The sequence below is a fragment of the Ascaphus truei genome, chromosome 5, assembly GCF_040206685.1.
Source record: "Ascaphus truei isolate aAscTru1 chromosome 5, aAscTru1.hap1, whole genome shotgun sequence".
NCBI classification, from domain to species: Eukaryota; Metazoa; Chordata; class Amphibia; order Anura; family Ascaphidae; genus Ascaphus; species Ascaphus truei.
Window position 1 is genome coordinate 284,904,251 of NC_134487.1, and position 13,498 is coordinate 284,917,748.

General features: G+C 47.5%; 1 protein-coding gene across 11 annotated transcripts in view; it reads left to right on the forward strand.

Annotated features, from left to right (window-relative positions):
* Positions 1–6,417, forward strand: part of CACNA1C (calcium voltage-gated channel subunit alpha1 C) — a 470,141-nt gene extending 463,724 nt beyond the window's left edge. For all 11 annotated transcript variants that reach the window (XM_075602406.1, XM_075602396.1, XM_075602400.1 and 8 more), the window contains 4 exons: positions 119–228; positions 1,206–1,312; positions 2,458–2,760; positions 3,986–6,417. In XM_075602406.1, the coding sequence (XP_075458521.1) occupies positions 119–228; positions 1,206–1,312; positions 2,458–2,760; positions 3,986–4,279 (814 nt within the window). In that variant the 3' untranslated portion in view covers positions 4,280–6,417. The remainder of the gene's footprint in view (positions 1–118; positions 229–1,205; positions 1,313–2,457; positions 2,761–3,985) is intronic.
* The last annotated feature ends 7,081 nt before the right edge of the window (positions 6,418–13,498 follow it).

The following is a 13,498-nucleotide window of genomic DNA, read 5'->3' on the forward strand; positions in this document are numbered from 1 at the left end:
CTGCCATCATTCAAAAGCAAACCCAGACGTGTCCAAGCTGAGGGACGGCGGCTGTGACTTCCGTGTGGTCAGTGTCACGCGCCCTGCGGTCTGGACTCACACTCCATCCTTCCTGCAGGTTTTCTGACCGGGACGAGGAGAGCCGGCAGCTGACCCCGTCCGAGGGAGAGGAGGAGAGAGGACTCTGCCAGTCTCCTAAGAGAAGCTTCCTGCGCTCGGCCTCATTAGGTAACACACAGTCTGTGACGATGGCGTCTCCGAGGCAGCGGTCCCCCCCCCCCCCCTATCTATGTAAATATAAAACTCTCCCGGCTTTTAAACTTTGGGTTTTATCAGTCTCCCGCCTGCAAACCCGGAGCGAAAGAACAGCACCAGATTTATTAAGAGATGCTAATGGAAACGATTGGAATGTTCTCTCTGATAAATCTGGTGGAATTTTATTTTATCCGTTCTGACAAATAGAATCCCAAGAACTCTTAGTAAATCGCTGTTTGTTTCTTGTTCTTGTGTGTGTGTGTGTGTGTGTGTGTGTGTGTGTGTGTGTGTGTGTGTGTGTGTGTGTGTGTACGTGCGTGTGACAATTTCATTTGCTCTTTTCTAAAAAAAAATGTGTTTTTAATACACTTCTCGCTGTTTTTTTGCTTCGGGGAGTTCATGTGTAAAATGGATGAGCGGTGCTCGGTTTGGTCATTTGCATGTCACTACCCGGAATCCTTACTGCAGCGTAACCACTGCATGTGGCAATGAGGTGGAAGAAGCAGGTTTGGGGACCCGTGGAAGAGACAGCCACGGGCAGAGACACCCACGGTCTCTTTGCTGTACTTTGCACAGTGAACGGTTTTAGTCAGCATAAGCTTATTGGATCTGTTTTGCCCCACACACTTTAATACCACACGGTGGCGGTGTAACCCCGGTCACCACCTGTGGTTTAATGGGGTATTTTTATAGCTTTTTGCTGTTGAAGTAATCTCTTTTATGGTGTTACAAAGTAGTGACTCTGTGCTTTCATTGAAGGGGAGCACCATCTGTGTAACCCTTTTACTGCCAAAGGGCACAGCAACTGTGGCAGAGAGTGGTTTTAGTGGCACCGCGTTTTTGTGCCACTGACCCAATCTTTGAGCCACAGAGGTGTGCATGAGCAGGTCCAGGTAACAGGTAAGTGTCAGACTGCAGCACTCACCATGTTAACGCCCTTGTGTTTGCAGGCAGGAGAGCATCATTCCACTTGGAGTGCCTGAGAAGATACAGGAACCAAGGGGTGGAAACATCACCCAAAGCAGTGTTACCGCAGCTTCACCTGGTGCACCATCAGGTAGGAGAAGCTGGCTCTGTGTGCGAGACCAAGCACAGAGCGAGGGGGCGGATGTTCCTATAAACAGAGCCGCAGACAGCTTTCCCGGGGCACAGGACTAAATTTTCCACCGGGGCCCCCACCCACGTGTGGGCAGCCTTGCAAGAACCCCCCGTTTTCTCTTCCACACCCCCCCTTCTCACACACACTTCCTCACTCTCACTCCCCCGTCACTCTTTCCTTCCCCTTCTCCCTCCCCATGTATTTCTCCCCACACTCAATGACCTCCCTCCCCAATATATACACACAAGCCAAAAGCCCTCTCCCCAAATACACACACACACACAATATGCCCCCCTCCCCAAATATACACACACACACACACAAACAATATGCCCCCTCCCCAAATACACACACACACACAATATCCCCCCCTCCCCAAATATACACACACACACAATATGCCCCCCTCCCCAAATATACACACACACACACACACACACAATATGCCCCCTCCCCAAATACACACACACACACACACAATATGCCCCCCTCCCCAAATATACACACACACACACACAAAATAGGCCCCCCTCCCTCACTACAGACACACGCAATAGGCCCCCCACTCAAAATACAGACACACACTAGGCCCCCCTCCCCAAATACACACAAACACAATAGGACCCCCCTCCCAAATACAGACAGACACACACACAATAGGGCCCCCTTCCCCAAATACAGACACACACACACAATAGGGCCCCCTTCCCCAAATACAGGCAGATACACACACAAGGGCCCCCTCCCCAAATACAGGCAGACACACACACTACGGACTCTTCCCCAAATACAGGCAGACACACACACTAGGGCCCCCTTCCCCAAATACAGACACACACAATAGACCCCCCTCCTCAAATACACACACACACACACACACATGGGGTGGGGGGTGGGATTGCGTGGGACTGCTGGAGCAGCACGGCCAGTGCACAGAAGGCCTGCGGAGCCTAAGGGAGAGACAGATGGGCGTTTACAAAGCCCTGGTCATTGTATCTTTCCTGATGATAAAATATCTGAATTATAAGAAAAGATGGACCAGTGTAAGTTTGCCCTCACTGTCTCTTCTCCCCCCACCCCTCCCTCTCCCACCCCCCACTCAGGCGTTAGCAGTGGCCGGGCTCAGCCCTCTCCTGCGAAGGAGTCATTCCCCAACAGCCTTCTCGCGGCTCTGCTCCACACCGCCAACCACCCCCTGCGGCCGAGGCTGGGCCCAGCAAACCGCGCCAGCCCTGAGGTTGCACGGAGAGCCAGAGTCCAGAGAAAACGTACACAGCAGCTTCCCCTCCGTACACTGCAGCGACTGCAGCCTCGGGCGAGGCCATCCGGCCTCCCTCACTGTGCCCTGCAACCCCCGGGACCAGGCCCGGCAGCACCACGGCAGCGCCAGCAGCCTAGTGGAAGCGGTAAGTGGGCAGAAAGTCACAAGCAAACCACAGAGCATAAAAACACCCCACACCCATAGGGCAGAACTGAACTATTTAAACAAAACACCCACGTAGGATAGTGCAGGAACTGCAGCTTTAAATCTTCCCTTCTTTCCCAGCAGAGCAGGCGCTAGAACCACAAGGGGAGGCAGGTCCCAGCTGACGCACAGGGAGGAGCCGTAGGAAGTGGCCGTACCTCCCAGTTTGAGGTTTCTCTGATTACACATTTCCCTGAAATCTATTCAGAAATGGTAGTTTGTTAAAGTAACCAGCAATCAGTGACGTCTCATCGTTCAAATACAAAACCCCAGTTTGGATCAATATTTGAGAGGGACTTTCAGGGAGGTGTGTGATGAAAATGTGGGAGATTTCTAAAACATCCAGTGACTGAAAAGGGGGATTTAGGAATTATTTCCAGGGAGGCAAAATGTTACATTTTTCAGCTACAAATTGGGGCGTCTCCCTGGTATATAGGGAGAGTTGGTCAGTATGGTTTGTATCCCACTATCATCTCACTGCTCTTTGGGCAGCAACTGAGTGTAAGCTCTTTGGGCCAGGAACTCACTTCTAAAGTTGGTATACACTGCAACATTATGGCCCATATTTGCAGTGCTAAGCCATAGAACAACATCCCGTCTAAAGGTGTGTTATGGTTTAGTACCCTTTATTAAATATGACCCCACGAGTTTAAAAGGTCCAGTTCCTCCAAAAAATTACCCGTATTGTAAATGAGCTAAATGTAATGCTTTATACAGCAGATTAACAGCCTTATTTAGATTTTCACCAGGCAACCCTGAGCAGTTTTCCAAGGCCGACTACAAAGGGGTTTATCAGGGAAAGTGTCTTGTCCTGGGCTTCTCTGACAAGACTTTGTGAAGCCCAGTGATATAACTGTAGCAGGGTTATCCATAAAACCTGGCCTGTTGGTGGCCCTTGAGGCCTGAGTTTGAGACCCCTGATCTAACTGGTATGCAGGGAGAACTCTCAGAGATACTAGGAAGGTAAATGTGTACGCAAGGAGCGTCTACCTTGGAGCTACGGAAATGCTTCGTTAAAGAGGTGGATTTTCAGACGGGGGCTTTGAAGGTGAAAACTTGGGGAAGAAATGTAAACCAAAAAAAAAGCACCGTTACATTTCGCTGCCTTTCTTATTAGTAAGACATCAGTAATATGTTTTTCTGTCCCCCCTCCCCCCCCGGCACAGGTGCTGATTTCGGAAGGGCTGGCACAGTTCGCACAGGACCCCCGGTTCCTGCAGGTGGCGACCCATGAGCTGGCGGATGCTTGCGACATGACGATAGAGGAGATGGAGAGTGCAGCTGACCACTTCCTGAACGGCAAACCCAGGCCCAATGGGAAGCTCTCTCCTTTCCCCAACCGCAGAGACCAGGGGTCGGACTGCTCGGGGGGCGGGGCGGAGGAGCCGGGACTCTCACCGGGCTGCCAGAGCAGCGAGGGGGAGCAGAAGGACTGCCAGGTGTATGTCAGCAGCTTGTAGCCAACAAGCAAGTCCCTCATGGACAGCAGAGCCGAAGAGACGCCGCTTTGTCGGAGGGTGGATTGCTTTTGGGTTCCTTTCTTGATTTTTTTTTTTTTTTCGGTGTTCTTAATGGGTTTGTTTCAGAAGTGCCTCACTGTTCTCGTGACCTGGAGTGACCAGAACAGCGTTCTTCATCCATTTACGTTGGGGGGTGGGAGCTGACGTCCCCAGCACATGTCCCTGTGCAGTGCTGTGCGATGGAGAGGGAGAAGAACCAGAGTGGACGTTCTGTACTTTGGGAGGAGCAGCTGGAATCGGTCAGGGGGTCTCCTGGCTCCCTCTGAATGGTCCATGTGGGAATTGAGAAGCCTAAAAGTGCAGATGAGTCATCAGAAACAGAAATGGGTTTGCACACATCCATATGTGGTCTCTCTCTTGTTCTGTAAGGATTAGAGAAGGTTGCTGACCTTGAGTGACCTTGTTACAAGACCAGGTTGTTACGTTAAAAAGGGCATTGCTGAGTCTATAGCAGAGAGAGCCCAGCCAACCAACCAACCAGAGCTTTGAGAAATCAGTTCTACCAACCAATAAGAGTAACATTGCCCAGCCAGCCAATAAGATGTGAGGGGGCTGCTTAACCAGCCAATCACACCCCAGTATTGTCAGAGCAGGAGTTCTCCCTGAAATGGTATTGTTTTCTTGTCTGGGTAATGGGTTCTGTGTGGGTTTGTAAGAGCAAGACAGGAATCAAGAGGGGATTACACTCCATTCCTTACTGCCACCCAGTGACACTAGAGCAATGAAAGAGGTAATATTTTATAAGCCTGGAATGTGTGAGTAATATGTAGAGAATACAGCAGCAGGGCTGGCTACAATTAAAAAGGAGTTTGCCAATCCCAGTCAAATCTAGGATCTGTTGGTTCTATCCATCACCTACATTGATTTGTCATTTCAATTATTTATTGTTTCTCAGCATTGTGAAGTAGCCCCCTCCACGTACACGCCTCCCGGGCCCATGACTGGGTGTGCAAACACTATGCAGCCAGTGACAGCCTGGAGGCAGAGACACCGCTGCTTGCAGGGGAAATGGAAACAAACATAAAAACTGACCCTTTGTATTTATTATCACTGAGCAGAAATGGGAGATGATGCAGGTAAAAGCCGAGGCGGGGATAAGAGAGAAAGCAAAAAGTACATTGTTTAGGAGGCCCACCGAAGTCAGAATTATTCCAGTAAAATGGCATGGGTGTTTGCTCCAGAATCTTTACTTCTCCTTAATTTGGGGTCCGTGTAGCTGGATAATTATGGGGTGTAAGGTGGAAATTGCCACCATGGGTGGGATATAAGAAAATAACCCCAAAATATAGACAACAACACTTTTTATTTGGACATACAGGTTAAGAAGCAGGTAAGCGATTGGGGTTGTAGAGCTGAGGAAAGGTAGCTACTGTATATCCCTAAATCTGTTTACTGCCAAGTGTCTCCATAAAGCCAGCTCTGCCACTGACCAATCCCCAGGCTACACAGATAACAAATGGGTGCATTTATATCCTGGTACTGCTGCTTTTATTTATTTGTACGGTGTTCCGGCTCCGATAATGAAAGCGTCGAATGTGACAATCTGGAGGCTACCCGCCCCACACACACATCATTTCTATTTTATGTAAGCTGAAAAAGACCCTTTCATATGATATCAAACCCACGCGCGCTGCAAATGTGTTAGAAAAATAGGGACAAATGAAAAGGGGAGTTATCTCTCTAATATATATATATAATATAATTTCCCGTAGGAAAAAAGTGGCAGCACTCTGTAGTAATCCAAAAATAGTATATTAAATATAAAAATAGTATATTAAATATAAAAAAATAGTATATTAAATATGCAGACCCAATGTTTCGGTCCTCAAAGAGGGACCTTCCTCAGGGGGTGCTTTGAGGACAGAAACATTGGGTCTGTATGTGTGCCCTTTATTTTTAATATACTATTTTTGGATTACTTCAGCGTGCTGCCTCTTTTTTCCTATGGGAAATATTTTTCTATTCTCTCTTTATGGGACAAGCACCTACACTTATTGAATTACCGGAGTGCCAACTGCTGCATCAATATATATTTATATTGTGTGTGTGTATGTATGTACTGTGTGTGTGTGTGTATATATGTATATATATATATACTGTATATATACTGTATATATATATATATATATATATATATATATTAGAGATATATATATTAGATATAGATATATATATATATATATATATATATATATACATACACCTACACTATATATCCTAGTGCCACATGTGTGCTGCTTGGGCCAATAGGAGCTCGCCACGATGTTAAATCCACTCGCCCGGGGCGAGCAAATGTATAGGTTTGTCGAACACTGTATATATATATATATATATATATCTCTGAAAGAACGGTGGACCTGTAAAGTGTTACTCAGTGAGTTTCACTCATTAGACCTCACTCTTACTCAATATTATTATACATGACTCTTCTAGGGTTAGTTATCCCAATATTGCATCCGCTAAGCCGCGGTGTGTGTGTGTGCAAGAGATATCTGCAACATATTGCTTCGCTGGCACTGAATATGTTCTAGTGTCATTTGGTCACAAATCTCATTCACTGGGCAGCTGTGATCCTGATGTGCTGCGTACAGTATGTGTCAATTCCATGGGACACCAGTGCCATGACGCCCTATAGCAGCGCTAAACCATTCCAAGAGAGGGACCCGGATTACCATGGGCTCATGTTTGAATTTAGGAACTTGATTGCCAAATTCTGCTTTGATTTCAAGGAGACTCCTGGTCTTCCCACAATTTCCTTATTATTTTTTCTGTTGTTGGAGAAAGGGGTCAGAGGCAGAAAGACAGCGACAAGGTGTGACGTGTAATATGGAAGCTGAAGTAACCCCTTGTGTCAGAGCTCCTACTTTCCCTCCGACCCCCTCTGGGACTGAAGGGGCAGCATGTTTTTCTGGGTGAAATGTTCTTGACATTCATACAAAGCTATTGTCAGATTGTCCTGCATCTCTTCACCCACTCTACATACCCCACCTCCTCTACATACCCCACCTCCTCTACATACCCCACTCTATATATCCCCTTAACACTCCTCCGCCTCTACATACCCCTCCACCCTCCTCTACATGCACCTCCCCCTCTACATACTCCTCCATCCCCCTCTACCCTCGTCGTGTGACCCCGAGGCGTCATTTGAGGATGCGTTGCCATGGCGACGCGTCGCCAGAAGCCGCTGGAGACAAGGTAGGGGAGCTTACAGAGGCCTTGCACATGCTCCCTGGCATTTAATTTAAATGCTTTGGGGAAGAGCGCGGGGCCTCCTCCGTAAGCGCTGCGCCCCCCCAGAAATCTCGCCATCCCCCCAGTTTGCGCCCCCCTGCAGCCTAGCGGGTACTCGGGGTCTTATAAAGTGAGCTCTATTGGGAGAGATACAAAGCAGATGTGCACAATAATGAAGCTAAAATAAATGTTTATGAGAAGATAATTGCCAGGGGAAACGGGAGAAAGTAAACATAGATACAATACAGAGTAGACACAGTATAGTCTTAATCTAACTACAGGAAATCATTTATCTTTAAATAAAGAAATATAGCAGAAAAAAGGTATTTCTCTCTCAGTGCCCCAGTCACTATCCAGCCCATTGTAATTATTTCATAACCATTATATGGAGATTCTTGTTAATCCTTAAGAACAAAAAAAAAAGCGTTGGGGCACAGTTACCCCAGAAACATAGTGAACCAAGTTATGCTGGGAACCTGTGAAGTCCAGCACTGCTAGCGAACGCAATGAGGTTCCCCTAACCTGAAGAGCTTACCATCTCATTGTCAGCTAAAGCACAGAGAGCTACTTCCCAACGTCACGAAGAGTTAACCCTTTCAAATGTTCCCGCAAACCAACATTCAGTTTTTTAAACTTGGCAACAGTAACATACATCTTCTATTTATTTAGCAAATTGGCATTTGAAGGGGGCTACCCACAATACGTTACATGCCCCCCCCCCCCACCCCCTACCCCCTTGTGTGTATAACCCACTGACATCTGAAAACAGTGACATGGTCTGTTGGTTGCTTTAAAGATGGCATCCACTACACTTGGAGTCATGTAGCAGATGGGGCAATTGTGACAAAATACCCTTATGCGTTATGCACTCTGTGTTATAGCAGCAATCCTCTAAATGGTCTGTTTCTAACTAACTGAACTGAGTGGTCTTCAAAAGTCAGACCCCTCTGATGAATCTGAAACTAGGGCTGCGCTTATAGTGCCGGCGACAGCGATGCGTGTCGAGTCAAAACAAATGCATTGTAGCCGTCGCGTGCGCTTATAGTAAACGCCACGGAGCGACGGCTTGGTCGCGATCGCAGGAAGTCATCTCAATTTGATTTTTTTCCAGTGACCGCAGCCTGACGTCGCCGGCACCATAAGCGCAGCCTAAGAAATAGTTCGATGTTAAAATGGCCGCTGGTGATACATAACGGCGACATTGTTATACTGGGGTGAAGGGCGAATGAGTGAGCCTTTTTTTTTTTTTTTTTGCATCACCATTTTCTCATGCGGGGGAAATAAAGTTACAAATCACCCTCTCCGCCCTCCTCCCTCCCTCCCTCTCACCCCCCTCCCCCCCCTCTCACCCCCCTCCCCCATAAAATACATGCACGAAAATGAAAAGAAAGAGTATGAGAGTGAAAGATAACACAGGAGGAGGGAATTTGCACCTGATATTCTCCCTATAACAAGATATGCAAAAGCAATGCAATAATATTCATTTAAAAAAAATACAAAAGCAAAATGTGCAGATGCATATAACAAAAAAAAAAGTATAAACCCGGAAACAAAAACAAAAAAACACCTGTTTGCTGTCGGAGAGGTCTGTAAAGCACTACATTTCCGACACCTTTGGCAGCAAAGGGGTTAAAAAAAAAAGGTGAGACCACTTCCTTTTCAGTTGTGTGCTATGAATACTGTCCCTGTCCTGTGTGTGGGTTTGTGCTTTTGGCGATGATGATTTTGTTGGAGAAAGCGTAATACTTGAAATCAGGTCAGTTTTTAGTATTTCTGGGGTGTGTTTTATTTTTTTTAACCCCCATTTTTAAATGAAATTGCAGCTGGGCCAAACATCTGCTCCGTGACGGCCGCGACGCTCGGGTTGTGTACAGATAAAACCGCATGTCACCGCTGTTTCGCATCCCTTGTGTGGCTGGCCGCGTCCTGACTGGCTTTCCAGCTGCCTGAATTTGGGGGGGGGGGGCTTTCTTTTCGTTAGCTTGGTTTGTGTCAGGTGGACGCCCTGTTCCATCTCTGTGGGGTGGGGGATTTCATACCTTTGCCCAGGCTAGTTCTTGGGGGTCAGTAACGTGACGTTTGAGAGGCTGGCGCCCGTTTGGGGTTACTAGGGAATCCTGATGACTATATATCACTATTTCGCTGCTGGTTATCCCTTTGAAGTTGCCAGTCTTGTTTTCAGGTTTGATACAAGGCGCCTTTGTCTTGATTTAATCACTCGGGGAGGTAGATATGTTATCGAGATGTAATTTGCTTCTTCACGCGATGCAGGAATTTTCCCTTCTGTCAGCTTGTCCAGGGGTCCGCCATATTGTTTTATAAAGAAAAACTTAAAAACATGGCAATTTAATATACAGTACAACCATCCCTCTAACATCTCTCCCCATAACCCCTCCTCTAACCTCTCCCCATAACCCCTCCTCTAACTGCTCCTATACCCTCTCCCTATAACCCCTCCTCTAACTGCTCCTTTACCCTCTCCCCATAACCCCTCCTCTAACTGCTCCTATACCCTCTCCCTATAACCCCTCCTCTAACTGCTCCTATACCCTCTCCCCATAACCCCCCCTCTAACTGCTCCTATACCCTCTCCCCATAACCCCTCTAACTGCTCCTATACACTTGCTATTGGTTTATTTTGATATGTTTGTCTGGTTTATTTTGTTCCAACCAAGTAGGATTGTCCAACTGATTGGCAAAAACCAGAACAAAATAAACCTAAACTCTCCCCATAACCCCACCTCTAACTGCTCCTATAATGTCCCTATAACCCCTCCTCTAACTGCTCCTCTAATGTCCCCATAACCATTCCTATAACCCCTCCTCTAACTGCTCCTATACCCTCTCCCCATAACCCTTCCTGTACCCTCGCCTCATAACCCCTTCTCTAACTGCTCCTATACCCTCTCCCCATAACCCCTCCTCTAACTGCTCCTATACCCTCTCCCCATAACCCCTCCTCTAACTGCTCCTATACCCTCTCCCCATAACCCCTCCTCTAACTGCTCCTATACCCTCTCCCTATAACCCCTCCTCTAACTGCTCCTATACCCTCTCCCCATAACCCCCCCTCTAACTGCTCCTATACCCTCTCCCCATAACCCCTCCTCTAACTGCTCCTATACACTTGCTATTGGTTTATTTTGATATGTTTGTCTGGTTTATTTTGTTCCAACCAAGTAGGATTGTCCAACTGATTGGCAAAAACCAGAACAAAATAAACCTAAACTCTCCCCATAACCCCACCTCTAACTGCTCCTATAATGTCCCTATAACCCCTCCTCTAACTGCTCCTCTAATGTCCCCATAACCATTCCTATAACCCCTCCTCTAACTGCTCCTATACCCTCTCCCCATAACCCTTCCTGTACCCTCGCCTCATAACCCCTTCTCTAACTGCTCCTATACTGTCCCTATAACCTCTCCCCATATCCCCTCCTATAACCTCTCCCCATAACCCCTACTATAACCTCTCCCCATAACCCCTCCTATAATTTCTCCCTAAAACTTCCGTCTCTAACTGCCCCCATAACTTCTCACCTAGCTGCTCCTTCAGCCACTCCCCAAAATGACTGGCACACGCTGACCAAATATGACCCAAATCACCCTGACAAATGGATGCAAACGCATGCAACATCAAATTGAGTCTTTTCATGTCAACTAAGCAGTGTCGGAGCCACTCGTGACTATTGATACATATTGATGCTACCTACCTCTGCCGAGGCCAAGCTGCAGCCTGACCACACTCCGTCTCTATAGGTTATCATGGGACCACAGAAGCTTGGCATTAAACCAGGACTGCAACATTAACCAATCAGAATGCTCCATTCAGCAAAGATCATAGACATTATTTTCCTACCACATATGCCTCATGCATGGAATGCTTCAGCATCACTCTGACTGTCGGCCTGTTGTCCAGTATGCTGTGAAGCGCCTTCCTTGCTCAGGAAGATTTCAGCTCCTTGCATTGGACGTTTCATTCAATGGAGCTCAAAAGTTCCCAAGCAACTGGAAGACGGTTCCCAACATTTTAAATAGGGTCCAATAAACCCGCCTTTCATCTGTGAAAACTGCTGTTAAAATGAGAAATGGGCGCTCTCTGGCTTTGTTCTCCCTTAACATTATTTGAGCTGTGTGTTCTCCAAATACCCAAACTTTGTCCCACATGGGATAGGGAAATGGCCGCTGACAGGCAGCTTACCAGTGATTCGAGCAGTACAGGAGGTACACTCGCATATTTGGCTTTTGATTGTTTTTAAAGTGAGGCTGGTGTCTATATCACTCACACGGTTAGTGGAACCTTCTCTGATGGGATAAGAGAAGGTGTCTTATATACAGGAGCACTCTGCATTCTTAGTACAGTAACTCGAGGTACCAACCAACCCTATTCATTTTTAGTAATTGTCTCCATGTCATGTGAGAGAGGTGGGTTTTTTTTCTACAATAAGTTTATATGGACCATTCACCAAGCAGAGAAACCCATAAAGCCAGTCCTGTTAAGGATCGTTAACTCCCATTCAGTGAGAGTTCACGGTTATTAGCTATATGTTCATGATATCACATCTCTGCAAATACACCTCACTGTTTTTAAAAACATATGGGAATTGTCTTTGCCTGTCCCTGCAGCCTCCCTGTATTAACTCCTCCATTACCAGAGGGGCCAGCTATTGGCTAACATACTGCAAAAGTAATACATTCACAACGGGGGATTGCTGCCTGATCCAAATATAAGCCAATGAGCTCTCAGGAGTATCTCATATACCAGATCCCTTCAAGGAATCAGGACGGGACTTTCTGATCTCCAGAACACCCCACGAAACTAATTCTATGAATAAATATGGGAAATGAGAGACAAACTATGCAGATAAATTAAAATAGGAGACAAACTCCTCCATGTATTTGGTGACGGACGGAACTTTCTAATGAGCTGTCCTTATCGGTAGCAGCTTCAGTGTATCAATGACAACTGTCTGAGCCAATGCGAGTGTTCCATGCCTGAGCGCTGTGTGCGAGGGGCTGTTCGTGCAGAATAAGGGCGAGCTCACGTTACGCGCGCACTTCAAGGACTCATTACCTGATTGTCTAAGGCCTCGTTCAGGGTGCCGGCTTCGGATGGAGGGAGAGCTTACGTGCGGGCGGCCGTCCGAAACAATGTATTGAAAGTGAATTGTGGTTGTCAGGGTAGCAGCTGCCCTGTCTCCGAAGTACGGAGTTGACGCTGGCTACAGTTTCAATAAACAACCCAAGTTGTTTTTTGAAGCTGCAGCAGCGTCACTGGGACCTCGGCAGCCAATGAAATCATTCTTGAGAATGATTTCAAGACAGCAACTCCGATCTCTAAGCTCCCGTCTGTAGCCCCGCCCCCTCCCCGCCTCCTCAACTCCTGAAAAAGTCTGCTGGGGATGATGTGCACACATCGCCCAGCAGACTGCCGCTCGCACCCGCAAACGCCCGCCCTCCAACTCCTGCCCCTGGCACCCTGAACGAGGCCTACGGTAGTTCCTCAAGTGTCCGCGGCGCTGCGCGCATCGACGCAGCAACATTTTGCTACCACAACAAAAATTAAATTTTTGCGCTTCAGGAGCGTGACGTCAGCGTCACGTGAGCTGGCTCAGCCAATGAGGGCGAACCAGCTCCGTGACGCGTTCGCCACACCCCCGATCGCCGCGACCCATCTAGCGCACACATCACTGGGGCTGCAGGAGTGCGCGCAGGGTCGCGCGCAGAAGCGCGTGCCCGGGCCGCCACCGTGAGCTCGGCCTAAGAAGATGCACGACGACGAGTAGAATGTAGCACTGTGATTGGTTAATGTCACAACACTTATCGTTTAATACTACTCTCAGTTAGTTAAGGTGTTTATAAGGGTCATTGGGGGTACGTACCCCCTCTGCTTTGTTACACTGTAGAGATCCATGTCCCAGCTAT